The sequence below is a fragment of the Marmota monax genome, unplaced genomic scaffold, assembly GCF_021218885.2.
Source record: "Marmota monax isolate L192 unplaced genomic scaffold, Marmota_monax_Labrador192_F-V1.1 WCK01_AAM20220418_F8-fsc00154, whole genome shotgun sequence".
Taxonomy (NCBI): Eukaryota; Metazoa; Chordata; class Mammalia; order Rodentia; family Sciuridae; genus Marmota; species Marmota monax.
Window position 1 is genome coordinate 2,043,272 of NW_026691933.1, and position 27,160 is coordinate 2,070,431.

The 27,160-nt window shown below is 41.8% G+C and overlaps 1 protein-coding gene across 11 annotated transcripts in view; it reads right to left on the bottom strand.

Moving 5' to 3' along the window:
• Positions 1 to 27,160, bottom strand: part of Nckap5 (NCK associated protein 5) — a 969,537-nt gene that overhangs the window by 48,973 nt on the left and 893,404 nt on the right. For all 11 annotated transcript variants that reach the window (XM_046447215.2, XM_046446521.2, XM_058581637.1 and 8 more), the window contains 2 exons: positions 23,127 to 23,438; positions 20,477 to 20,613 (listed from right to left, as the gene is read on the bottom strand). In XM_046447215.2, coding sequence (XP_046303171.1) covers positions 20,477 to 20,613; positions 23,127 to 23,438 — 449 coding nt within the window. The remainder of the gene's footprint in view (positions 1 to 20,476; positions 20,614 to 23,126; positions 23,439 to 27,160) is intronic.

The following is a 27,160-nucleotide window of genomic DNA, read 5'->3' on the forward strand; positions in this document are numbered from 1 at the left end:
CTGTTTAAAAATGACATTGTAAAACTTAAAAGCATTTTGTCAATTTTTTTTCACAAAAAGAAGGTTAAAAGCTCTCTTGGCCTTTATTTGTTTCATGTTTTAGATGTGATACTGTATTGTGTTATATGTCAAGACAGTTGCCTTACCTGAGATAAGGCTCTGCCTCCCACCTTACTCCATGTTAGAATGGCTCTAAAATAAGCTAGATTTGAGCCCTTTTAGAGTTGTGTTCAAAAGATTGGAAGTTGTTCTAAAGATTACTATGATCTCAAAGACGGGATATAATACATAACTAAGTAAAGGTTTATATTATAAAAATCATTTTACTTGGTTCATAGCTGTTACACAAATTGAATATGTTTTTGCTCTGTTAATTTCATTTTGTATTTTTCCTTGTAAACTTTGTAACTGTTACCAGTTAGTGTTTTGCAGAGGTACTGCTTCTAATAAAACAACCTGAGTTAATTTGAGTTAACAAGCCATCAGCTGTAGTGCAGACAGGCTATAATGCTGACTTATAGTGTGAATACTGATCCCAATTAAATGAAAGGGGTAACTGTAAAATTACAGATACTTAAGTTATCTGTTATTCCCACTTTAAGTCTAGTGCAGGGGCCTGCCAGATATTTAAAACCAAAAAAACTTGGAGACCAAAGTCAAGGAAGTAAAAGGGCCAAGGAAAAAACAGCCAATATTTTGGCCTTTGTCCGCTAAAGTCACCTAGGACCCAGAGAACAATAGGACCCCTCTCTGGGCCCTGTGACTCCAGTGAGTCACCTGATATGCTGGTCAGAGAGATTAAGAGGACCCTAGAGAACAGGAAGCCAACCACTGCACATTCTGCAAAGAGGAGGATCATTGGAGAGGGAAATGTCCCTGAGGCTTCCAAGAGAAGCCACATATAGTCAACCAGACCCTGACCCATGCAGGCAGATGGCACCAATGGTAAAGCTAAAGGAGCCAAGAGACTTTGCACATGTCCCCAGAGTGATCTCTGAGGAATCTCAGCTGTTAAGATTAGATAGGAACAAGATCAGTTTTGACCAACTTGGTCTTAAACACCTGGCAGAAGAGTATAGCCTAAGCACAGTCTTAAATGGACATTTAAAAGGAAAACAATTTTTTTAAATGTAAGTTAAGATGTACACTGTGTCAGCCCTACCAAAAGAAAGAAAAGCTGGGGGCTATTAAGGAAGGGTTCTTGGGTGGGAGTGCCTAATAATAATGATTACAAGGACTCCAAAGTTGTAAGTTTGTCCTGAGTTATTTTGAGCCTGATCTCCTAGACCTACAAATCTTCCTAACCTCCTACGTTGATGAACTTGATCTGTTTTTCACTAATATTATTATGAGTTATTGTCTTCATGATTTTCAGAGCCTGACTGAAATACTAAGTTGTTTTTGTGATAATTATTTACAAAAAAGTAATCGTTACTGTCTTGTTGGCTTATCATGATCCCTGACCTATGTATGCCTTGTCCAGTAACCTGCCATCTGCCATTGTGGACATCTGGACTGCTCTGATGCTGAGAACTCATAACTGTCCATGCCCCACCTGATAGAACAAGGACTTTGGGTTACTTCCCCCAACTTTGCCCTCTTAAGCAGGAATCAGTTTGGAGATATAGTCGTCCATTTTTTTTTTCCACAGTGGGGAAATATAACAGTGGTCTGCTTTATGCTTTGAATGTAGCCCTTGCTGCTCTGCCACAACTTATATTTCAAATGGACATGTTTCTTTCTCTTCCTCTCTCCCTACTCCTCCCTAATCTCTCCCCTCCCCAATCTCAGAGGAAACAGGATTACCTTTCTTCCCTATTTTAGGCAGATTTATCTGTCCTTGAGTACACACTAACCATAGGAACAAAATATCTGTACTATGGGGATGGTACCTGAAGATCTTAGAAATGACTCTCTCTCAAATTAACAAGTGAATTAAACTCCAACAGAGAACGCGTGGAATGTAGCCTTTGAATCAGCTCTTTAAAAGCCTGCTGATGAGCATAATCACAGCCTCTGGGATAGGGGTCCCCTGTATTTCTTCTTTGCTAACAAAGCAATAAACCTTTTTCATTTTTCTCTAATAAATAAATAAATAAATAAAAATAAAAAAAGAAACCCCCTCTAGGAAGAAACCTTGATTACGTTTTCCTCTCTTTGCTCAGAATTGTCACCCAGTAGTCATAAACTGTTTTCTCACCCAGCCTCTCAAAAAACATTCATTAAGTGCTTGCCCTATGCTTGGGATTCAGTATGAAATGTCACACTCTAGTATTAAGAAAGGGGCAGGTGAGAATTATAACAATTTGATAGTCAGGGTAAAACTGAAGTTCTGTGGGATCCAAGAGGGGCATCAACCTGTATCTTGAGTTCTGACTTTGAGATGATCTATTTCAAGCCCCTATCTGACGTGGGAAAACAAGACCCCATGATATGAATGAGACAGTCCATGATGTAAGATCACAGAGAAGGAGTTATAGCAGAGGACAAGAGGGCATTGGTGGAAAGAGGCTCTATATTGTATTTGAGGGGACTGTGTTAGTCAGCTGTTTGTTGTTGTGACCCAAGTACCCAACAAGAAAAACTTAGAGGAGGAAAAGTTTATTTGGGGCTCACAGTTTTAGAAGTTCATTCTATCATTGGCTGACTCCATTGCTCTGGGCTTAAGGAGAGGCAGAACAAAATGGCAGAAGGGCATGGTGAAGGGACATTGCTCCATTCATGACAGCCAGGAAACAGAGGGAGAGGGGAAGATGAATTCTTCCAGAGCACATCACCACTGACCCACCTCCTCCAGTCATACCCACCTGCCTATAGTTAGTCCATTCAAACAGGGATGAATTGATTAGGTTACAGTTCTCATGATTCGATTATTCCAACTCTTCACATTCCAGCTAATGCAGGAGAATTGAGGGGACAGTTCATAGCTAACGCATAACAAGAACTTATATGCTACTGTTAGTGTTAGTGACTATTTAACTAACAAGATGACAGGTTGGTACCTGGGTTCTTCCCAACATTGTGCCTTCTCTCTACAACTAGTCAATAAGCTCTATGAGGGCAGTAGAGTATTTCATGCTTTCTTGTCTCTATTCCCAACTGCATTTAGCTTGGTGGTAATCCATGGTGAGTCCCCAACAAGTACTCACTGAGTCTACCCATAATCATGACTGAGAAGAGCTTTCAATCCCATCTAAATGTGCTTAGATCTTTCTCTTGTATATGTCCCTTCCTTTCCTTGCTCATCATCAGGTCTGCAATATGACTCTTTCAAAAGTAACTGGACAGGAGAGAATCCCTGACTCTCCATGAATAGAGGCCACTGCCAGCAAAGCACCTTCCTTCACCTGAACATGGGCCTTAGGTGGCTTTTTTAATTAATTACACCTTATGGTGAAATGACATAGCAAACTCCAGAATATGGGAGTGAAATTCTCAGGTTAGCCAGTTAAATCATTGCAATTAAAAAAATTATGATCTTTTCATTTTACCCAATTACCAAATTACCCCCTTCACAGTTGGCTCTAAAAGAAATATTTCATTACCCATTGGTACCTTCTTTTCAATATTAAAGTAACTTATGATAACTGTATAGGAAAAAACAAAAAACAAATAGAAACTATGAGAAACATGAAGATTTTTGTTTTGAAATAACTTTGTATTAGGGAAGTTCGTTTCAGTAAAATAAATTGATGAGTTTGACCATTAAAAAAATAAAATTGACACAGCAAAGAACATCACAAATGATGTCACAAGCAAATACTAAACAGGGAAAATATTAATAACTGGTATCACAAACAAAGGAAAAACCTCACCAATTTTCAAAGAGCTTATAGAAATTGGGATGACAAAGACTAATAACCCAGTTGAAAATTCAACAAGGTCACAAACAGATGGCTCACAGAGTTAGGAGTATGAGTGAGCTTTAAACAGACTTGCACAAAAATTCTCAACCTCACTCTAAATAAGATAAATCAAGTCTAAACCACACTAGAAAATTGATTCTCCTATGTCAGATTGACAGAAGGTAAAGTTTGCTATTCAATTCGTTGAGACATAGGGTCCCACATATGTCAGTCACTGCAGGTGATGTGAAATGGTGCAGCTCCTCTGAAGGTGCTTCTACAGTCCAACTGCTGGGAACCTACTTCACAGATATCCATAAAAGAGCAGTTAAGTTAAATGTGGTATAGCTACAGAATATAGCTGTCAAAAATAACAGGGAGGACTCATACATGCTGGCATGGAATGCTCTCCAGGATTTATTACATGGAAGAAGGCAAAATAAAACAAGAAGCAGGACAGTGTGTACAGTATGTTTCTTCTTGTGTAAGCGATATATATTTGCATTTTTTTGGTTTGTACAGAGAAAGCCTGGAATAACCAACAAGAAACCAATAAGAATGGTTGTCTATATGGAGTCGGTGACACAGAGAAAGGGGAGAAACATCTGAGCTCAAAACAGTAAAATCAGTTAAAACTGGTCCCTGAGGAAAATTCCAGCAACCTCTCGAATAGCAAAGGCTGCCGAATACTGAAGCATGAAGCTTGAGTTTCTCCTGATTGCAGCACTTGTTCTCAGAGTGACAGAACATCAAACCTGGGGCAACCTGAATATATCCAGCCTAGCACAGGCCCAAAGACGGGAAGGAAGACATTTGTTCAAAATCACCAAGGTATGTTATGATCCACGATGACAAGATGACAGGTTGGGTACCTGAGTTCTTCCCAACATTGCAAAGTTTTCCCAGGGCACTGTAGTGCAAGGAACTCTTAGCATAGCTTCAGGGCTTTCCTAGAATATTGATACTGTAGCCTAACCTTCTAAAATATCTTAATATAACTCCGTGATAGGTTAGATATGTGGTGTCCCCCCAAAGCTCGCATGTAAGACAATGTAAGAAAGTTTAGAGGTGAAATGACTGGGTTATGAGAGCTTTAATCTAATCAATGCATTAATCCTCTGATAGGGATTAACTGGGAGGTAACTATAGGCAGGTAGGGTATGGCTTGGGGAGGTAGGTCACTGGGCATGTGCCTTTGGTGTATATTTTTTTGTCCCTGGTAAGCAGAATCTCTCTCTGTCTGCTTCCTGATGTCCTGTCCCCAGCTGCTTTCCTCTACCACACACTACTGCCATGATTTTCTGTCTACATCTCAGACACCAAGGAATGGAGTTGGCTGTCTATGGATGGAGACCTCTAAAACTGTGAGCTCCCAAGTAAACTTTTCCTCCTCTAGTTGTTCTCAGGTCTTTTGGTCAAAGCAGTGAAAAGGCTGACTAAAACACTCAGGAAGGCATCTGGTGGATTCTAGGGGAAGGAACATCACAGATGAAAAGGGTCAAGGTGCATTTACAGCACAAAAGAGGAAGGGCTAAATAAACCAAGATAAGAGGGAGATTCTTCAAACAAAAAAGTCAGGGGTGGAAAAAGAAAGGCTCTGTATTATGCTTCTGGCATGGGGAGGTTCTTAACAGAAGCAAACCAACAGGGTAAAACTGGGGGCTTAGCCACTAACCTCAGTCTGCATGAGGTCAAGAGCCAGGTTGGCCAATGGGAAGTGGTATAGTTTACATATGAGGCGTATCCCAAAAGCTCATGTGTGAGACAATGCAAGAAAATTTTTGAGGTGAAAAGACTGGGTTAGGAGAATTTTGATCTAATCAGCACATTTATCTACTGATAGGGATTAACTGGGTGGTAAATGTAGGGCGTGGCTGGAGGAGGTGGTCATGGGTTTGTATTTTGTCTGTGATGAGGGGAACTCTCTTTTTGCTTCCTAGTGGCCATGTCTTGAGCTGCTTTCCTCTGCCATGATGTTCTACCTCATTTTGGGCCCAGAGCAACGGAGTTGGCTGTCTACGGACTGAGACCTCTGAAACCATGAGCTCCAAATCAAAGTTTCCTTCTTGAAAACTGTGCTTGTGAGGTCTTTTGGTCACCGTGGAGAAAAAGCTGACTAACAGAGGTAGAATAATATCTCCTTCTCTAACTAAATTCCTCAAAAGGTAAGTTGATTTATAAGAAAGCTCCTGCCTAATTAAAATGGACCCACTTTGCAATCTAGCCTTACCACATTTCAGGTTTCCACGTAGCTGTATCTGGGAACAATGAGTGATAGTTTGGGATATTGCCATCTATTGTAAGTCAATAAACAGGAAGAAAAAATGCTGCTTGGCTTGTTTCTGGGAACCTTAAATCAGTTCTTTCTCACTTAGAATGAATTTCAACTACAGATATTTCCTTTAATGAAACTGTACAGACTTGGCTAATTTATGAGGAAAGTTTACCTCCTTTTTTTTTTGAGTGTTAGCTTCATATTATTTTGGCCTACACATTAAAAAGTCCCTATGCTCCCCTCCCCTTACCCTGACATCCTAAATCTTGTATTTCATAAAATTTTCCTTTTCTGGGCCTATTGAATATAATCATATCCACATTTCCTAGCCCATTGCAGGTTGAAAGTCCTGTCACATCAATTGTCACAGGTGAGACATCCTGTGAGGAGGTAGCAACGTGGGTTTTGTGGCAGATGGAACTAATGCTCAGAATGGCCAGTATTTCTCATCCAGGATGACAGCTCCAATTAATGGCACAGAGCTAGAAACAGGTGTCCTAACTCCCATTTATGGCTATTTCTAATACACAGCCAAGTGGTCCATGGCTTGGGGTTCTGGGTTCCCGAATTGGAATTTTTCTCGGCAAAACTCCTGGTTGCTGGCTGGGAAGTCACCCTGTTTTCCCTTGAGCTTCATTGCTCTGCTGTTTGTAGTAACTGTATGTATGTTTCCAGGCTCTGGACTAGTTCAAGAGGGGCAGTTGGCATGAGACAGTGCTTGAAATTGACTCTTTCTTGGTCCTTAACATCTCAGAACCAGGCACTTTATAGAAATGAGAATGTATCCATCTCCTTTCCCCCCAACACCTCAAGGTTTGCACATTGCTTTCTTCATTTGTGCAGTATAATGTCTAGAAAGATTGTTTTTGAACACTGAACTCATTTTTTACCCACCTCCCCCAGTTCTTCAAGATAGCTCCTTTTATTTACCCCTGTTTTTTATTCCTGAGATTATTGTTAATCTTCCTTATCTTAACCATCAGTGAGAACATTTCTGGCAAGGGACTCTTTCCAAATGTCACTGTGTGCTTTTAAGCCAAATATGAAGCTCTATGGTCCCCAAGGAAACCCAAACACCTGTTGACTATGTTGTTTTTCCTCCATTTTTCATCTAATTGCAATTTACCTGCCTTACCAGAGCAGTGTGAGGATTAACTGTCCTCAGGTAACTTTCAAGTCTATAAAGGATTTCTGCCTCCTCAGGGCACATGTTCTCTAAGAAAGACAGAACTGAAATACTAATAAGGGACTTAATGTGCAGAAATCTCAAATAGGCTGTGCTCTGTTATCACTTGACAGGCGGCACCTTCCTAACACCTTCTGACAAAGGCACCAGGAACAAATGGGATCAACAGCCAAGTCTGCAAGGCCAGACAGGAGCATGAACTTCCTTCCTTGTCAAAGCCTTTTGGAGGAAGCACATCTTAACCACCAATTTAGATAGCTGAGCAGGGCCTGGTGCACCTGCTGGGCACGCAGTGGTCTGTGGTTGCTGTCATATTTTGACACAAACATTTGACAACTTCTTAATGAACATTTCCGATACCCCAAGGTTGACCTTCTCTTGGCTTCTTCTTGTTACTATTGACATTTTGTGCCAGCTTACTGTTTGCTGTTGGGGGCTGTCCTATGCATTGGACGATGTTTGGCAGCATCCCTGGGTTCCGCACACCAGAGAGTAGTCCCTGCTCCCTCGGAGCTATGACAACCCAAAACATCTCAAGATACTGCCAAAATGTCTTCTGGGGAGGGGGCACAATCACATGGGTTTGCTGATCAAGTGTGAACTCTTGACATATACTCAGATTGGGGTGTGTCTTTACAAAAAAAGTCATCCTCAAACATGCATATGGTGCTGCATAAATATCAGGGTCCTTGGAAAACCTTCTTGGCCACCCCCTACCAAGTTATACTTCATTTTGCTTCCCAACAGGCAGTTGAGGGAGACACACATTTTCACAAATGAAACAGCAACCTATTTGTTACTTACTTCTTTGGTTTTAGATCCATTGCTTAGTTTTCTTTCAGCTCTGGCAGCCAAAGACTGCTAATTTGCATGACACTAAGTATCATTTGCTCCCCGCCCCCCCCCCTCCACATCAACCAAGGATTTGCTTTTTACTTTAAAATTCCATTTTGCAAGCTCCTTTTTAAATGTTCTGGGCTGCAAGATGTTTGAATTTGAGGGGTGTTTAACATGGGCGGGTGCTATGCAAAGGAGTGGGGGAGAACATCCATCAAAGGGTGACAAACTCTGAGGGGGGCATCTCTTCCCTCCAAAATGTCTCATTAGGGTCCCCAGGCTTAGCCTCCATCTCCTCTGTATCCCGCAGTCCAATTTAATTGAGCGACGGCCTCGCCACGGCACACTGCTCTTTCGACAGGAGGGTAAACTCATTCTGTCCATCATGACATTTGCTTTCTTAAGGGCCTCACAATATGCAGTTTAAATAATTAAATGCAGGTCACATTGCAGCCTCCCCTTTCAAGCCTGTCGGAGGGCGCAGTGGGTTCTTTCTGATGCTTAGCTTTTGACCACGTGGTTTTGAGAAGTTACTGGGATTCTTGTTTCTATGGCTATTATGCATGACACTTCTCCCCACTAGGATCCCTGAACCTCAGCACAGTGCAAATCCAATGTGAACAGCCGAATGGGCTGTGGATTTTCTGATGATGGATAAACGGTGACAGAGAAATTTGAGACCCTGGTTCCCAGCAAGAGTCTCAGAGCAGCCTGCTTGTCATGGTCAATACTTTCCATTTGTCATCCAGAAAAGTTTAGTGCTTGGAGACAAATCCCTTGTGTTCCAGTGCATATGTCCATTCACCTCCATCTGGGGTGGGCTTGTCAAAAATAAAGCCAATCTTAAAAGTGACCCCAAAGAAGAGAAATTTCAGGAAGGACTCAAGATAACTCTTACCTGTAGTGTCCATTTTAAACAATAGATTTATCTGGGGGGGGCGGGTAGGGGGGGACTCAGAGTGATTATAATGAGTTTGGATTTAGTTGAACCCAATGCTGATTTTGCACATTACGGAGATTTGTCATCTTTAAGTAATGTGCCAGATGAACGCTTTAAAATAGATACAACTTTGTGTGAATTCTCTATAATATAGCAAAATCTGATTGCTCTATTAATAGCCAGAGTCCTTGGCCTTGAGAAAGCAGGATGGCAGCATTTTTAAAATTCATCATCTCTGCATAATTAGTTGAGGATCTCTAAATATTCAAGCTGAAGAATTAACCAGGAGCTGGGGCCGCCATCCCTCAGCGTCCCTTTCAATATTGTTCCACAGTCATCATTTCCTTGCGTTTTTCTAATTACTGCAAAACCAATTGTTTTTAACTCAACTGCCCTGGCTCTTTGTAATTTGTTGAGTGTAATTACCTTCAAAGGAAGAAAATGTACTTCTTGTTCTGGAAATTGGGGCTTGATTAGACGAGCATCATCAGGTGGCCATGGGACCCCAGCTGCAAAGCTTTGAGAATCTCACCTGACGACAGCATTGGGAGAGTTTGAGGCTCTAGGAAGAGGGCCCTCTTGAAAGGGAGCCCCATATTGTGGTGAGCTGTAGATCCTTTTGGGGTTTTCCTTGGAGAAGTAATTTTATGAGAGCCACAAAGCACTAGGAATTCTGGTTCCTCACTCAGAGCAGCCAACTTATGGCCATGAGCAATCATGCTTAATGGTTCTTGATTATCTCCTCTCATGTTTGTATGTCTGCCCATGAGAAACTGGGGAGTGGGATTGTCTTATTAATCTGTCCCTACACCCCAATGTCTAGCAATGGCCAGGCATAGTAGTTGATGAATAAACCAAATAAACTAGTTTGGAGGTCAAGTCTCTTCTAGCTTTTTCTCGTTCTTCCAATTCTCTTAACCTACTAAACAGTTCTACCTGTAGACCCTCAAAGAAGGAATACTAGAATAGTTTTTAGCTTCTATTTCTCCTCTTCAACTCAGGAGTATGATAAACATTAGTGAATAAGAGTGGTTCTCTCTCTCTTTTTTTTTTTAAGAGTGGTTCTCTAGGACAATAATTCCAAAATTAGGGCAGAGTCTAAGAGAATCAAGCCAAGAGCCACAGGGCTACTGAAATAAAACAAAATAATTCTGATATACCTCCAACAGCCTCCGTGAAGACTCAACATGAAAGAGCAAGTTAAAATTCTACATCACAAAGACTCAACATTACAAAGTATACCTTAAATTAGTGCCAGTGAATATGGCTTATAAGCCAGACATTTATTTATTCAATAAACAGGTTTTATTGGGCATCAGATGTTGCACAAGGTTTGCTGATGTGACATAAGAGACTGTTTTATTTTTTTTTCTGAAGTGTCACAGGCACCTAAATCCTTTTAGATTCCATTAAGTAAATTTAACTCTGTGAACTTTGATTAAGTTACTGTTAGCTTGATGGCACTTGGTTTTCTCATCTGTGAAATCAAGACAAAATGTCTCTTTATAAGCTTCTCATGACGAATGAATGTGAAAAATTTAAGTGGAAAGACAGCTGGCCTTTAACAATAGACTTGTCTGTAGAAGTAGGTACCATTCGCTTCAACAGACTAGAATTTGAATGATTCAATTATGTGCAGTATTAAGAGTATAAGTGAATTCAGTGAAGAATAAACATACAATAGATTCCATTGAAACAGCAAAGAAAATATACTTAACCAAGCAGTCCACCTAAATGAACAATTTTTTATGCAAAAGTGGGGATTCAGCTCTATATTGTCTTGCTGCTAATGCTGAGAGGCAAACCAAGGTACCTGGGATCTACTCTTAAATCTGGGGAAAACAAAAAACCAAAAGCAAACAATAAAACCTGGTTGCCACCTGCTGTACATTAAAAATGTAGGAAATTGATGAAGTTGAAAGGAAGTATACAGATGGAAGACTGGACTTTGTGAGTGATGAAGAACGATTGAAGGGTTTTAAGCAAAGGAACAACATGATGGGGTTTTGCATTTCAGCAAGGTACCTGGGTGGCAGTGTAGGTGACACACTTGAGGGAGTTGAGCCTGGCAATGGATGACTAGGGCAAGGAGCAGAGGGAGGTTTGGTCACCAGGCAAACACCTTATTAATCTATGAGAAAAACAATCCATTTTCTTAACAGCACTCACTTCAGATAAGGTACCCACCGAACCCATCACACAGCCATCCTGACCCTCTGCTACTGCTGCAAATCAGGGTGCAGAACAGAACCAGGCAAACTGGTTTCAGTCACAGTGAGTGCCATGTTGTCTCACTATTCACCCCCAGACTCCTTTCCATGCCCTTGTAACACTTTACCCTACTGGAATTTCTACCCACCAACACCGTCTTGCTTCCAATCACTTTGGACCTGGATGGGAAAGAGGCCATATAAAGATTAAAGGAAGGTGTTTCTTCGTCTTAAGAAAAGTGCACTCCTACCCTAGAAAACTCATGATAACCCTCCTACTCATTATCTACCCCTGCTACCCTTCTTAGCCCTTGTTTGGGTCGAGAAGTTGACCTATAAGTTTGTCTTTACCAGCCAGACCCAGGGGGCTCAGCCAGGGGTGAGATCGCCCTCCCTGCTCCCGGGGACTGGATTCAGGGCTGCAAGGGTCCTCCCTTCAGCTTACATTCAGTTCCTGGTTTGCTCTCTCCTTTCGCTCCCCTCCTCTGTCCCCTCTGTGCTTTCTCCAAGGCCTTGCCTGCAGGAAAGGGGCATGAATATTTGTTTTACCAGCTTGGCAAATCAGAGTGGGTAGCTCTGTGGTGACAAAGCCACCAAATTGCTTCTGCTTACTCCCTCACCTGCTGGGCCACCCACCCAGGTCTTAAATCCTGCTCCTGAGCTGACTCTTCGCTAAACAACTTGGACTCTTTAAGCATTTTTAAAAATAAAGCTAAAGAAACTAACCTTGAAAGAAAAGAGGTCCATTTACTTTGGTGTTTGATGAGCCCACAGGCAGGGTTCTGGAAAGTAGGTTTCTTTTGCCACATTTAGTGTAAAGCAAAGAAGCAATGGGAAACCAGGGAACAGAACATGGGGTCACAAACCTCTCTGTCTTTAAGGGACAGCCCCCAAGCCACACTGTGACTGGCAGGGAGAGTGGCCAGGGACTGAAGAGGCTTTTACGGAGGGGGTGGTCAGAGGGTTCAGGTAGCTGAGGAGGACAGATTGCCACTACCAAAGGTCCTCCCCCTGCCCAAGGAAAGTTTCAGAGAACCAAGAAGAAAGGGGGTGTTCCGGAAAGCACAACTATAGTGGAGAACATCCAGTAAGGCTTCAGGGATCTACTGGCAAATTCCGCACTGCAGAGTGAAGACTTCCATCGCAAACCTTTGTTACTTAAAGAGCCAGAGTTAGGATAATAATTCTCACTTTCCTAGGCATTTATGATGAAAGCAAGCAAATACTGACTTGGTGGAATGAAATTTCCACCGGCTACTCAAGGCACACACTCATTTCTTTTTTCAGTTATTTTTATTTCTTTTTCTTTTAATACCACCTTTGTTGGCATTTAGAAAGTTCATGCTGCATCCACCCTGAGTATCTCTTCCTAGGGTTTGTTAGAAGCTAGCATATACCTACAGCTGTGCTAGCTGTCTGCACACAATCTTCTCCCTTCCTGGCAGCACCAGTATCAGCCAGGGTGATGGGCCTGGCTTTTCTGGGTGTGTAAATGGCAGGTCTCCAGCCACAAGCACACTTTTAAAGGCAGAGGTCAAGTACCATGGTGGAGGGCAGGATTGTCTTGCTAGCTGTGCTGCTTATAGGACCTCAGTACCTTCTCCCAGGAAGTGATATTTGCCCAAAAGTTAAAGTACAAGAATGAAATAAGCCTGCTCCTCTCAAGAGTGAGGGTGCTGTGGTTGAAGACAACAGGATAAATAAAGTGAATACATAGAGAAAAAAATTCAGGCTGGAAATTCACTTCATTTTGCAGAGAAATTAAAAAGTAGTTCAAGAAGAATGTTCTCCATTGACCTGGACCCATAGTCAGAACCAAATGCTGCCTCTTTACGGCTCTGCATGGCTCATTTTAACAAGCCATGTTAAAATCCAAACCCTCAGGTAAGCTCTCTCTCGTTGAATTCAGAGAGTTTGTCGTGATCTGAATCCTTTCCCAGGACATTTTCAAATTGCCTTCAGCGCATCCAGTATCCTTTATTTCTACTTCTTTTGTCCACATCTACTGGAACACTACTGCTAGATTGAGAGACAGGATCAAATTTAATGACTGTGTCCCTCTTTTTTTAGAAACAAGGATCATACAGGATCATGCAACTCCTTGACATAAAGTAGTCCCTCGGTATCTGCTGGGGATTGATTCCAAGACCCCTAGTGGATGCTTAAGACCTTTATATAAATGGCACAGTATTTGGTTATAACCTATGCACATCCTCCTGTATACTTTAAATCTCTAGCTGATTTATAATACATAACACAATGTAAATGCCATGTAAATAGTTGTTACACGGTACTGTTCAGGGAATAACAAGAGGGAAAAGTCTGTATGTGTTCAGTACAGATGTGATCTTTTCCAAATATTTTCGATCCATGGTTGGTTGAATCTGTGGATGCAGAACCTGTGGTTATGGAAGGCTGACTGCTTTTCCTTCACTTGGCTTCTAAGACACCACACTCCCCCAGCTCGCCTCCCTCCTTGCTGCTCCTGCTCAATCTCCTTTGCTGGGTCCTCCCTTCTTCCTGACCTCTGAGGTGGAAGGACATGGCTTCCCCTCCATCTACTCTCTCCCTGCTCCTCATCTCATTACCAGGCTTAGAAATGCTTTCTGCATGCTGATGTCAATCAAATTCACGTGTCCAGCCTGATCTGGTTTGCTCAAATCCAGACTCACCGGTCAACTGCCACTCACCACCTCGTGGAACTTCACAGCACCTGGAACTTGTCTAAATGGAAGTCCGCATCAGCTTCCAACCTCTAGCCTTAGCCTTCTCTATGTTAGTCTCTGGTAACTCTGGACCTTCCAGGATCCGATCCTGGGAGACCTTCCTGATTCACCTGTTCTTCTGCTGCCACCTCCACTCCAACACTCAATCCTGTTGGATTCTTATTTAAATCAGGAATCAGGCTGTGTTCAGGCCCTGTGCAAGGAGCTCCATATGACTATTTATATTTAAATTAAACTAGATTATTATTTATATTTAAATTAAATTAAAATAAAAAAAAAAAAAAACTAAAGAGAGAGCAATAAGAAATAGTTCAAATAGGAACTCTTAGAACAACCGTAGAGAAGTTAAATACCCGCCCCCAGTTTCTTATTCCCAGGGGTGACGTTTCATGTATATAGCAGCCACGGCAGACACAGAGCGTTTCCATCACTGCAGTGAGCTCTATCAGTCCGCTGCTCTCACTTCAGGGAGTGCACCAAGCCTGGTCCAAGTCATTAAAATCTCCTGCCTGGACAATTATCACCACCCCTTAGTTGATCTTACTTCTTTAGTCTCCACAATATGGCAGAGGGATCCTTTTCAAACATCTCAGGTCACACTATTGTTGTGCTCAAAGATGTCCAGAGTTCTTGTGTGTATCTCCCAGACCAGAAAGGTCCTTGACTTCTGGACCCCTGACCCATCTGAATGCATCTTGTCAGTTGACTGGCTTGTTCTGCCTGCAACAGCCACAACTGTCGCCTGCTTCTGCTGCTGGCTTGGGCACAGCTGTTCCTCCCATGGGAATGCTTTTTTTCAGACACCCTCCTGGCTCACCCCTTCTCTTTCATGGGCCCTGCTCCAAAGTCACATCTCACGGATGCCTGCTCTGATACTCCCACTGTAGCTTTAGCACTTCCCGGACCTCAGCTCTCCTGTGACCCCTCCTTTTGCTGTACTCTTGTCTTTTCCATTGCACTTTTCTCCTTTGAACAAACTATATGCACATACTATTTGTTACATCTATTGACTACTGTCTGGCAGGGATCTTTGTCCATTTACTCACCTCTGGAAAGCTGGCCCCAGGAGGCCTTCAACAAATATTTGGTCAACAATGGATGAATTAGGGCTGGAAGGATCTGGAAAAAAAATCTTTCTTGCCTGGGCAGCAGAGGGGTGGGAAGGTTATTCACTGTGGGGCACAACGGGCTCAAGGGAAGTCTGGAGTGGAAGCTGGTATGGTCCTAGGTGCCTCCACAGAGAAAGCCTGTAACTGTGAAGTCCCCTGCCCTTCATCTGTGACAACTGGAAGGGCACTGATGAACCGCAGAAAGCCAACGGGATGACTGACTAAAATTTCAGGAGTATTACCACCTTCTTTCTGGTAAAGGCTCTGGTTTAAATATGGTTGGTCCCCACCAAAACCCATGTTGAAGCTTGGTGCCAATGTAACAGGGTTGAGAGTGGATAGGGCCTTTAAGGGGCATTGGTGTCCTAAGGGATCTTTAGTTCTTGAGGGAATGGATTAGTTCTCATGGGAAAAGATTGTTACAAAGAGAATCAGCTCCTTTATCACCTTTCTCTCTTACGCACATGCCTGTTACCCTTCTGCTTCTATTATGAGGCCCTCATTAAGAAGCATTCTGGTGCCATGCTCCTGGACTTCAGAACTATGAGGTAAGTAAACTTTTTTTTTTCTTTATAAATTACCCAGCCTTCGGTATTTTGTTATCTCGATAAGGAACAGACTAAGACGTTAAGCCTTTGTGTGATTCAAACAGTGGTTCTGTTTCTCTGATGACTTATAAGAAACAAGGAACAAAGTGGGAGATTAGAACAATAAGATACTTCAACAGATGAATGGATAAAGAAAATGTGGTACATATACACAATAGGATATTACTCAGCCTTAAAGAAGAATGAAATTATGGTATTTGCAGGTAAATGGACAGAACTGAAGAATATCTTGGTAAGCGGAATAAGTCAAACCTAAAAACCCAAAGGCCAAATGTTTTCTTTGATAGGCAGATACTAATCCATAATGGGAGCTGGGTGGGGAAGAAGGAAGGAACTTTGGGTTGCACAGAGGGGAGTGAGAGGAGGAGCAGAGGTGTGGGGATGGCAAGGACGGTAGAATGAGACAGACATTATTACCCTATATACATGTATGATTACACTACTGGAGTGACTTTGCACCACGCTCAGCCAGAAGAAGGAGAAGTTGTGCTCCATTTGTATATATTGTTTCAAAATGCCTTCCACTGTCCTGTATAGCTAATTAGAATAAATTAAAAAATAAAATAAAATAAATCACACACAAAAAAAACATGCTACATCTAAGAATGTATATTTATTCTGGCCCAGCCTGAGTTATACAGACAAGTTAATTTGTGTTATTCAAACACAAGTATTTCCTGTTAATTTTTTAAACACTCTCACGTGCTTTAATAAAAATTTCCATTCTGTTGAATTGAACTAACTAAATAAAACAATGGGCTATTCTTGTATGTTAGTCTTTACCCCCACCCCCACATTACAAATGCCAGCAGTCTCTAAAAATTGGAAAGACTCAGGGTTGCTAGATTATGTTTTCCCCTAAAGCAACAAATCAGTCTTGTTTTAAAAAAGAAAATCATGATTTCGTTATATAATCTTCAAATTAGTATTTGAGCAAAAGGTGATTAATAGGGAAAGAATGATTTTTCATTGCATCATTAAAATATTTCTGACAATCCAGCAGAGATTAGAAGAAAAGCAAACTCAAGACCACATTTGTGTTAGGGGATCATCTGTCTTTTTATGTATAAGACAATGCCATCTGAATATACACATTTTTAAATGTGGAGGGATAACGATTTTTCTACTGCCAGTTTTAACTCAAAGAAAATAGACAGAGAGGGTGCTTGAACTTCACAACCAGACCTGTTCATAATGGCCCAGCTGACAATTCTGGAGCTCCACAGTATGATGTTAGCAAGAGACTGAGAAACTTCATCCATGGCTCACTGGATGATTCAACTTGCCAAAGTATGTAATTAAGAATAAAGTTATCTTTATAGTCGTTCCTTCATTATTGAGATAACTCAATTGGAAACTGTTTTAGAGGTACCAGATCTGGAAATAAAATCCTTACAGGCTGCACCTCAATGTCATGAAGAATATACCAGAAAACAAATTGATGCACACAGACAACTTCTGTACATAACAGAAAATTAGATCTGGAGAGAGATGTGGAGCTGAAATGTAAAATCAAGATGTGTGGGGATGAGTATAGTGAAAGGCATAGTCTGCAGCTCCCCAAAGAGAGGAACCTGCATGTCTGGGGTGCTCGGGTGTGTTAGCTGGATGGCGCTCTGCACCACCCTCCCTAAATTTTCCCTTTGCAGGTCAAAACATTATTTTCATAGTCTGGGTCATTGTCACTAAACTGCTACTGCTGACAGAGTATGTGTACATTCTGGGTACCTTGTCCTAGATGAGTAATGTGAGACTGGTGAGATGACTCACACGAATCAAACTGGGGCAAAACATCTGTTGAGGATGTGAGACAGGTTCTCATGGTCTAGCCCACCCTCCACCCAAGAACAATTCGGGTGTGCTGGTTTTCCTGGTTCCCATGGAGCTGGTGCAATCTATTCAATTACCAGGGCAGGAGAAGTGGGCCTGCAATAATGAAGCCATGCAACGCACTCTGCCACTGTCCTGGGTTTAGGCAGGTCCCTGTGGTCACTCACTCTGAATTTTGTACACTTCTCTGTAGGATCTTATTTTTCTCAAGTGCCTATTAGAAGATGCTGTTTCAAGTCTAATAGCTTATTTAGTTAACCAATCTCATCATGGGTGTTTAAGTATCAGAAAGTATGAAAAACACGAACCCTGGGAACCAAAGAATAAATATTTGCCTAATTTATAACTTTATTCCATCCCACCCCCCCAAAGGAAGGTAACCTTCAGGAAGGAAAGCAAGTGCTTACTCTATATAATTCTCTATTCCGATCCATAGATAGTTTAGATTTAAGGGACTCAATCTAATTTACTCATTCACCCACTCAAGAGCACACAGCGTGGTCCCCCAGGATGTCACTGGTGTGGCAATGATACTGTGTTTGGCAGTTGCTGGAGTGGTTGATACTGTAGGAATAGTTTTGTTTTGTTTTGTTTTTTCTCTATGCACACAAGTGGAATGCTGGATCCAGTATTGCAATTGCTGTGGGTTGAGTCATGGTTATTAGCGACCCTCTTTTGTTTGTAGACTGCTTCATTAGAGCCTATCATTTCTCACCTCTTCTGGAGACAGTTCAGATACAGATTCATGGAATGGGTCCCTAAAGTTTGTTTGAGAGGATATCACTTGGTTAGGAACTACAATAGTACATTTTGGGATGTAAGTTCTCTCAGCTGGGGTTATAAATTCAAGCATTCATTTATTTCTTGTATTCCTTCATTCATTTACTCATTTATCCTCTCATTCAACAGACATATTGGTCATCTGACAGTATGATGTCCATGAATGATGACAAACTATGGTTCCCAGGGGACCCTGTATCTAGAGTTCCAAAAGGACTCCCGGAATATTTTCTGGATAAGAGGAGACATTCCTTCATTCCTTCATTCAACAAACACTAACTGAACCAGGCACTGAGCTGGGTACTAGGTATATAAAGCCAAATCTTGATTCTAACTTTCCCTGCCTGGCAGTCAGGGAAGCAGGGTTCTAAGTTCCCTCCAAACAAGAGTGGTGAGTCTTATAAGTTAAGTCAGGATTTGCCAGTGGGCAAAGCAAATGCAGGACAAGGGGAAGGGGACTCTGAGATGTGCACACTGTGTGAACAGTGCCTGGCCATGACATATAGAGGGCAGAGGCCCCCTCTGATCCTGCACTCAGTAACTTCATTTTTACTTTCTTGGAATTACTCAAACCCCTTTGCCATTTCGATCAAATTGTTGGCTCTGGACTGGTCTCCCCCTCCAACTCTAAGTATCTTTTATGCTATTCTCAATTTTTCCGTCCCCAAAGCAAGCACAGAGTCCTTTGTGACCACAGTGATAGCAATGCTTTGCAAAGTGCGTTCTTTGGACCGGCAACAGCAGAAGCAGAACCTGGGAAATGTGTGAGAAATGTCTGGGCCTCACTTCACACCTATCAAATCAGATGCTGAGCACAGGTGGGGGCAGCGGGACTTGCAGCCCTCCAGGTGATTCTGATCAGCTCGAGCTTGAGAACCACTGTTTCAGGAGCCCTTTCTTCCACCACCCAAAGGCAGGTCAACTTTAGGAGCCCCAGCAGTTTTGTGTTTAACCTCAGGCATACTTGAATACAACAGCTTTACTTTTGCCTCTTACAGCCCATTCCTATGGAATCAGCCATTCTGATACCTAGACAAGAAATCCATAGGGCCCAGTTCCAGCCTCTAGTCCACACTGACTTTCCCTTGGACCCCAAGCCTGTCCAGCATGTCTCTGGAGTTGGTGATCTCCGCTGTAAGTTGAGGCTTACAGTGAGTCACTTAAGTGAGTCTAGAAAATTTCCTCCCGCTACTTGTCCATCTCTTATTCCCATACCAAGGTGCTCCAGACTAAAGGAAGGCTCAGCTACCCTGGGTGTGGGAGATCTCAGATGTGGGCAAATCTTGGCAGTTCCTTATCATAGTTGGGCAGAAACTCCAGCAACAATAGAGCAGGATTCTCTTGATGCTGGAGTATTCTCTTCATTGGGAGAGCCAAAGGCAGCAGAAGTGGGAAGGTCAAAGAAGGGCTGGGAAGCTCTGGTAATTGATCCATAAGTTCTTTCTCCACCCTTCTCACTGCCAGACACTACTAAGGACTCTGTGGTGGGCCAGCCACAGCTGAGATACAGTGAACAGGCTGGACCTGGTCAAAGTAACCATTTGGAAGGGTGAACAGGAGAGAATACCAAGCAACCCCTATGGGAAGAATGAAGACTCCCAGGGCTGTGAGTGCCCCTGGGTCCAATCACAGATTTGGAGGCCTAGATCTCCCACCTCTGGTGAATGAAGAAGATATGTCAAAAATGACGGGCACTGGAGAAACACAGGTCCCACCGACACTGCCAAGTTATTTGACCACTCCAAGATTTTTTTTTTTTTAATCCCCAAAAGGAACACAATTCTATCTGCTTTCCCCCTTTTATAGAAGCAAGGTGAAGGTCAAAGTAACTACCAAGATAATGATGCCCCGGTAGCTCAGGAGAGTGAATACTTATTTCCCAATGTCAGACCAGGGGTGAGCATGCATATCTCAAGAATCTGGGTGCACATCAGATGCCACCTTGAATTCTTCAGAATAAAGGTGTACCAAGAACCCATGGTGTTCAGGGAAATGGCTGAGCCTTGGATCTTGGTTCATGCTCAATAAGCTAACTGCAAATTTCATCTAAAATTACATCGATCACTAAAGTGCTTAAGGAGTTCAATTTTCACATGGTGGAAGGCACCCTTCCCTCAGCTGCCCCCTTACCTGGGTCTCAGCAGCAGCATCCTCACCGCCCCAGCCTGGAAGTGGCTGGCCTGCCATGGTGTCTTCGGCGTATTTGAACGATGAGCAAGTCCGAGGTGTTGGCCCTGCTTCCTTCTGCTTTTGGAGACTGCTTCTTCCTAAATGAGAAAAAGCATATTAAGTCACAAGCCAGCTTTCATCAACCTTTTACGAGTTTAGGGAGAGAAGACAGACAGACAGACATAATAAAAAGTTCTAGATACAGTGAAGTCTGTCTGGGTTTCCTGCCATTCTTCTACAAGTCTGTGCTACCCAGAATATCTGCCTAATTATGTGTACATAATCCATGGAGAAGGCTCACCTTGGAGACCTTAAGAGAAGCTGTCCTTGGACTCATTTTTTCAACAGAACTCGGAGATTCTTCATATTAAAAAGGTTCAGCAGACAAGACATTTGGGAGACATTGAGCTTATCCCTTAAATAATCCTATTAATCAAATAACAGATTTTTTTTTTTTGGAGAACTTTTCAGAGCCTTCACTATACTAATGGGTATTGTCACAGCTTTCAAAGAAAGGATTCAAATTTGCAGCCTTGCCCAAATGTAATTGAGCAGGGAATTCTTATTTTCTTAGAATACCTTCTAAGGTCATTTTGTACAATGTGGTCTAGGAAACTTTGCTCAGAGGCCCTTAAAGATCTATCAGGACAGTACTTCTCAAGTTTTAATGGGTTTAATGTGCACACCCATTAGTGGAGTTTTTGTTAAATTGTAGGTGCTGATTCGGTAGGTGGAGGGTAGATTCTGAGCATCTACATTTCTGACGAGCTCCCTGGTGATGCCAATGATGCTGGTCCATGGACCACACTTTGAGTAGCAAGGGTGTAATTAGCAGAGAATGATTTTAAGAGGTTTCACCATTACCCATCACAGCAGATTAACCTGCGGAGTGTATTCCTTTGTCATGCCAGAAAGGAGAACCGCTTTTATTATCCTCCAGCCTCAATGATTATCAGCAGGACGTGCTGTGACAGCCTTTCCACAGCATTTTGCTTGTGAGGAGAAGCAAAGTAATTGTGTTTTCATCAGCACTGTGAGATTGGTACAGTTACTTCCATTTTCAATATGGGGAGAAGAGAAAAACCAATTCAAATGTATTGGTTAAACAGGAAGTGACTGCTCAGAAGCAGCTCTAATCCCATTTTCCTTTTATCCCATCTAGCATGCCACTCCCTAATTTTTCACCTGAATAACAAATGGCCACTGAGAAAAGAGCCACTGGAAAGCCCAGCCCTGCCTGTGGATCACAGTTGTCATACGATGGGCAGGAAACTTTAGGAGAGGCGACCCCAAAATATCCTGCTGTGTGTGTGTTCACCTTGCTCTCTACCATATACTACTTTTTTACAACTCTTCGTGACAATTTAATTAAGATACAAACCTTAGAAACCTGGTGCAGTGAATATTAGCAGCAAGATCAGAACAATCTCCTTCCTATCCCCTTCTTATGAAGCAATTCAAGGCTTGCGGTTTCTATTCAATTTGTTATAATGACAGTGTTTAATCATGGCGTCTACTCAGCAGCCCGCTGCTGAATTGAGGTCACACATGTGCCTATTCAGGCATAAAGCACATAATCTATAACTAAGATTTCGCCCCTGAGTCTCTGGAGGCGGTGTCATTAATTAACAATGCACTTATTTCAAAAATAATATGCATTACAGCCTTTAAACATCGTAGCCTTGGCTTGGAACGGGTAGAAGTCTGTGATGAAACGTCCCTGGCAGTTGGTATTACTGCATGAAGGAAGAACTCAGCCATGGAATAGCTCAACACATTCCTTCAAAGAAGTTTAATTAAAAGTCTTCTAATTTCTCAGAAACCCATAGTATAATCCCAACCTGCAGCTCCTTTCTAATCATCTCATCGTAAATGAAAGGGTTCGATTCAGAGTTCTACTTCACATGCTTATGCATGTCATCAGAGCCACACAAGCCATGCACATTAAAAATTATTTAGTGTCACCCAGGCCGGCAATAAATATTTTTAATCTTGAGAGAACAATGAAAAAACTTTGACCCTTAGCCTGGTCCTGCCTTTAATCATAAAAGCTTATTTCAATTGACTGCAACGAAGAGTAGTACTTCTCAATGGGAATGCTGGCTGCTTTCCTCTGCAGTTAATGCACAATCTATTGCTGATGTATCAAACTAAGTCTTTTATAGTTCAACATATAAATATATGTGAACAGGATAGGAATACATCGGAAGACATATGGTTTCTGGTTAGAGGGCAAACAACATTTCAGCTACATTTATGTCTTGGGTCTAAATTGGCCTATATGCACAGTTAAGTTTTACAGGATAAAAATCTCACCAGTATGTTGTATGGTGTTTTTCCTTAATCAATTTATGTATTCATATACTGGTGCTTACATGGTTGTTTCCTTTTATGTGTGTGCATTCCTTAACATAATACCCATGTGTTGATAATATCTCATACACAGTTTTACTTTTTGGTGGAGGACATGCAGGGTTTTCACAAATCCCCCTTTCCATAGAGCACAGGTCATTGATTTTCTAGTCTCCAGGGGGGCAATTCTCTATTTTTGTCAGAAAGTGCCTTTCTGTGGGTGGGAAATTTCTCACTGGAAAGGAAATTGGCATTATACCTGAGGAGGCTGGTTTGGGAAGGCGACTCTGAGGTCGCATGCCCCTGGCTGTCATGATGGGGTCGGATATGGAATGAACGATGGCAGTCTTTGTGGAGCACTGGCTGTCCGCGGAGGAAGGCACTTCGCGTTCTAGGGTTTGGGCTCTGATGGAAGAAGCTGTGGAAGGAGCTGGCTGGAGAGACAGGAGGGGGTCGGTCTCCTCCGGAGAGTCTGGTGGGCATATGTACCGTCCCATTGAGCGATTTCCCGACTCTGGGAGTGGGAAGGTTCCAATTCCACTGTCCAAGGTTCTCATCTGGCAGTTTGATTCTGAGACAGAGAAAGAGAGGTTTAGAGAAAGCTCACAGGAAAGGATAAAAAGATGACTGGTATTTGGGTACCATCCAGGGGACACCTAAGAGAAAGACTTAGTAAGAAAAATGATACACATTTGGAATCGGTATGGTAGATTTCCAGGGAGGTGCCCGAAACCGACCTTTCATTGAACATGAAATTATTCCCCTCACAAAATGAGTCAAGAAGGCCAGCTGGTATAGGCAGTGATTGTCACATGCACACTTGCCCTAGATCATTCTCTAGAGGTATAATAGAAAAAGCAATAGCCATTAGAGGCCAACAATTAGTTTTGATTACCCTTATTTGAATTGGGGAATTATGTGACTTCAGTTAGGTAAAATTTGTTAACTGAAATAAAATGAGAAGTGAGCACCTATAACAAACTGAAGTGGTGTCCTAACAAAGGTAATTGTGTATGTCTTGCATGAATTATCCACCATTCGGCAGCTGAACAATCTCTGGCCTTTGATTGGACTGTGAGAACAAGTGATTGACATGCCACAAGGGTCATTCCAAAGGGACCTTACCCATCATAACATCACCCACCCTGAGGGCTTTATTCCAACAAATGGCCACTTGAAGTCTCACAGACAAGACAATACTTCCGCTTTCTGTTTTTCATTCTCACTGAAGGCAGTGACAAAACTCAGTAGTACCCTTGGGGTGTCTTGCCACCCTAAGGATCCCACTATTCTTTACAGCAAATTAAGTTGATTCTACACATATGTGATGTATTCTGTTAAATATGTTTCATCTTCAAACATTTTAATATAAAATTTCTCAAAAATTATCACATATTGAATTTCTGAAACAGTAATATGCTTTATCCAAGCCAATGAATCAGCTTCCAAAAATCTAATTGTCATCCAGAATATTTTCATGTATACACTAAAATCTTGGAGTGAAACTTCCTTAGTTTCATCTTATAAGTCTAGCACTGAATAAGAGGTCTAACTCAGCACTGTAATAGGCCTAGTGGGGAATAAAATAGATTACTATATAATCTTTGTATTAAAAGCTCAATAGCTACAATTTCTTTGGTACTTTATGGAACAGTGGCTTGTGATGTTGACTCTGCCAATAACAGATAGTGTGAATTCTTGCCTTAACCTCTTGGGATTTCAGGTTCCTTATGAGGTTGCTATGAGTATTAAAATATGTTTGCTAATAAATCCCTAGAATCTAGAATGATGCTTAGCTAACACACTGTAGAATAACCAGATATGTGAAACAATAAACAACATATACAAAAGGCTTAGTACATTTATTTCATGATAGTAGATATCTGTTAGATAAATAGCTTATCCTTAAGTATCTTTCATAAACAATCATACTCAAGGCTTAGCAATTAGTATTCAAACTTATGTGCCCATTTCTCCACCCTTTTTCTCAAAACCTCTTCACTGTGGGTAAACAACAATAAACCCCTTCACTGTGAGTAGTAGAATTTAGGGAATTTCCCCAAACCAAGGTAAAGACAAAGAAGGGGTACCTTTTCTAGATTCTAGGAGGGTTTGGTGCTTGGTTTGGGAAGTACTATGAAGATGAAGTCCCCATTGAAGGAGAGGCTTCCATCTCCACATGGATACGTAGTAGGAAGACTCAGACACCATTTTCTCTAGTGAGGTGCCACTTAATCACTTCATATCCCATGGGGTTGCAGAGTGTCGTCTTGGGCTGCAGTGTCTCTGACTCATACAGTTAGACTTTGGTGCTTTTTCTTAATTTAAGTGTTGATACGCAACACTTCAGATTTAGCATGTCTATGTGTTGTATTTGGGAGAATTCTGAGCGTCTTCAATATTAAAATTCACACAAAAGTAAGTGGATCTTTATGAAAACTGACCCAGTTTGGGGGGATCAGAAGTAAAAACTCATAGAAAACAAGAACTGAGATGTTGGAACGTTTGTATTCCAGGCTGCTTGTCCTAATAATTACTCCCAATATCATCAGGACCACCACCCCTGAACCACAGTGCTCAGCAGGCTGGGACACTAGAGGCACTTTTCCTTCCATGAAGATGGGCCATCCAAAGTATAGCTATTCAGCACAATTCACAATAGCAAGACTGTGGAACCAACCTAGATGTCCTTCAATAGACAAATGGATTAAAAATGTGGCATTTATACACAATGGAGTATTACTCTGCATTAAAAAATGACAAAATCATGGAATTTGCAGGGGAATGGATGGCATTAGAGCAGATTATGCTAAGTGAAGCTAGCCAATCCCTAAAAAACAAATGCCAAATGTCTTCTTTGATATAAGGAGAGTAACTAAGAACAGAGTAGGGAGGAAGAGCATGAGAAGAAGATTAACATTAACCAGGAACGAGAGGTGGGAGGGAAAGGGAGAGAAAAGGGAAATTGCATGGAATTGGAAGGAGACCCTCATGGTTTTACAAAATTACATACAAGAGGAAGTGAGGGGAAAGGGAAAAAAAACAAGGGGGAGAAATGAATGACAGTAGAGGGGGTAGAGAGAGAAGATGGGACGGGAGGGGAGGGGAGGGGGGATAGTAGAGGATAGGAAAGGCAGCAGAATACAACAGACACTAGTATGGCAATATGTAAATCAGTGGATTTGTAACCGATGTGATGCTGCAATCTGTATCCAGGGTAAAAATGGGAGTTCATAACTCACTTGAATCAAAGTGTGAAATATGATATGTCAAGAGCTATGTAATGTTTTGAACAACCAACAATAAAAATTAAAAAAAAAGAAAATTGAGCATTAAAAAAAGTATAGCTATTTATTACAACTATCAGGAGTTCACTTTTATTTTTATTTTTTGTATACTCATGTTCTCACTATAAATAAGAACTATTATTGCCATTTGCAAATGAAGAATCAGAGCTCAAAGAAGGTAAGTAACTCATTCAAGGCCAAATACTATAAAGGACCTGACTTGAATCTACACTTGTTGATTACAAAGACCATGCTTTTAACCAACAAGCTAACCTGATTTTCCCCAAAGTATAGGTAGACCTCAAAGTGGGGGCTTCCCAGCTCATAGCCACTTAGGCAGCCATATGGCAAGAAGGCTGACAGCACTGTCCCATGCTTCTATGCAAGGCACCAGCTTCTGCTCTGGACCTGATTCTAGCCTGGAATTCCATCTAGATTCCTGGGCCCTGTCCTGAGGTTGAGGTCCACTGCTATCATGCCCAGCATCTGCTCAGTCAACTGCCTCTCTGCAGGATGACTGAGCATCTTCATCTACCTTGCTCCTGAGAACCACGATTGCTTAGTAGCTCTTTCTTCCATGCTCTTGCGTTGGATTCTTAGACTTCCATGTCTCTGTTGTTTTGAGAATTTACTTTGTTTTCCAGCTTTATGTGGGCATCACTTCCAAGGGCAGTGTTTTCTTGGCTTTGCCTCTCTCTTCCCTGTTCTTTGTGTCTTGAATAGCACTAACCCAGTCCCTTCAGTGAAGATTCAAGAAACAAAGGTAGGCTCTTGGTTCCCTTTCTAGTGATCTGAGAAGAGGCCCCATTCCCAAAGCCTATATGTGCTTGCCTGGTCTCTAACACAAAACCAGGGTGTAGTTGCATGAAATAGAGCAAGTGAAAGATTTGGGGTAGAAAAAGTGGTGAAGGAAGTCTAAGTTCTGAAAACACCAACATTTTTCTGGCATCATCTTAAATTTCCTTTCTTTTCCCTTTAACATGCAATATTGTCATGCCAGAATCTA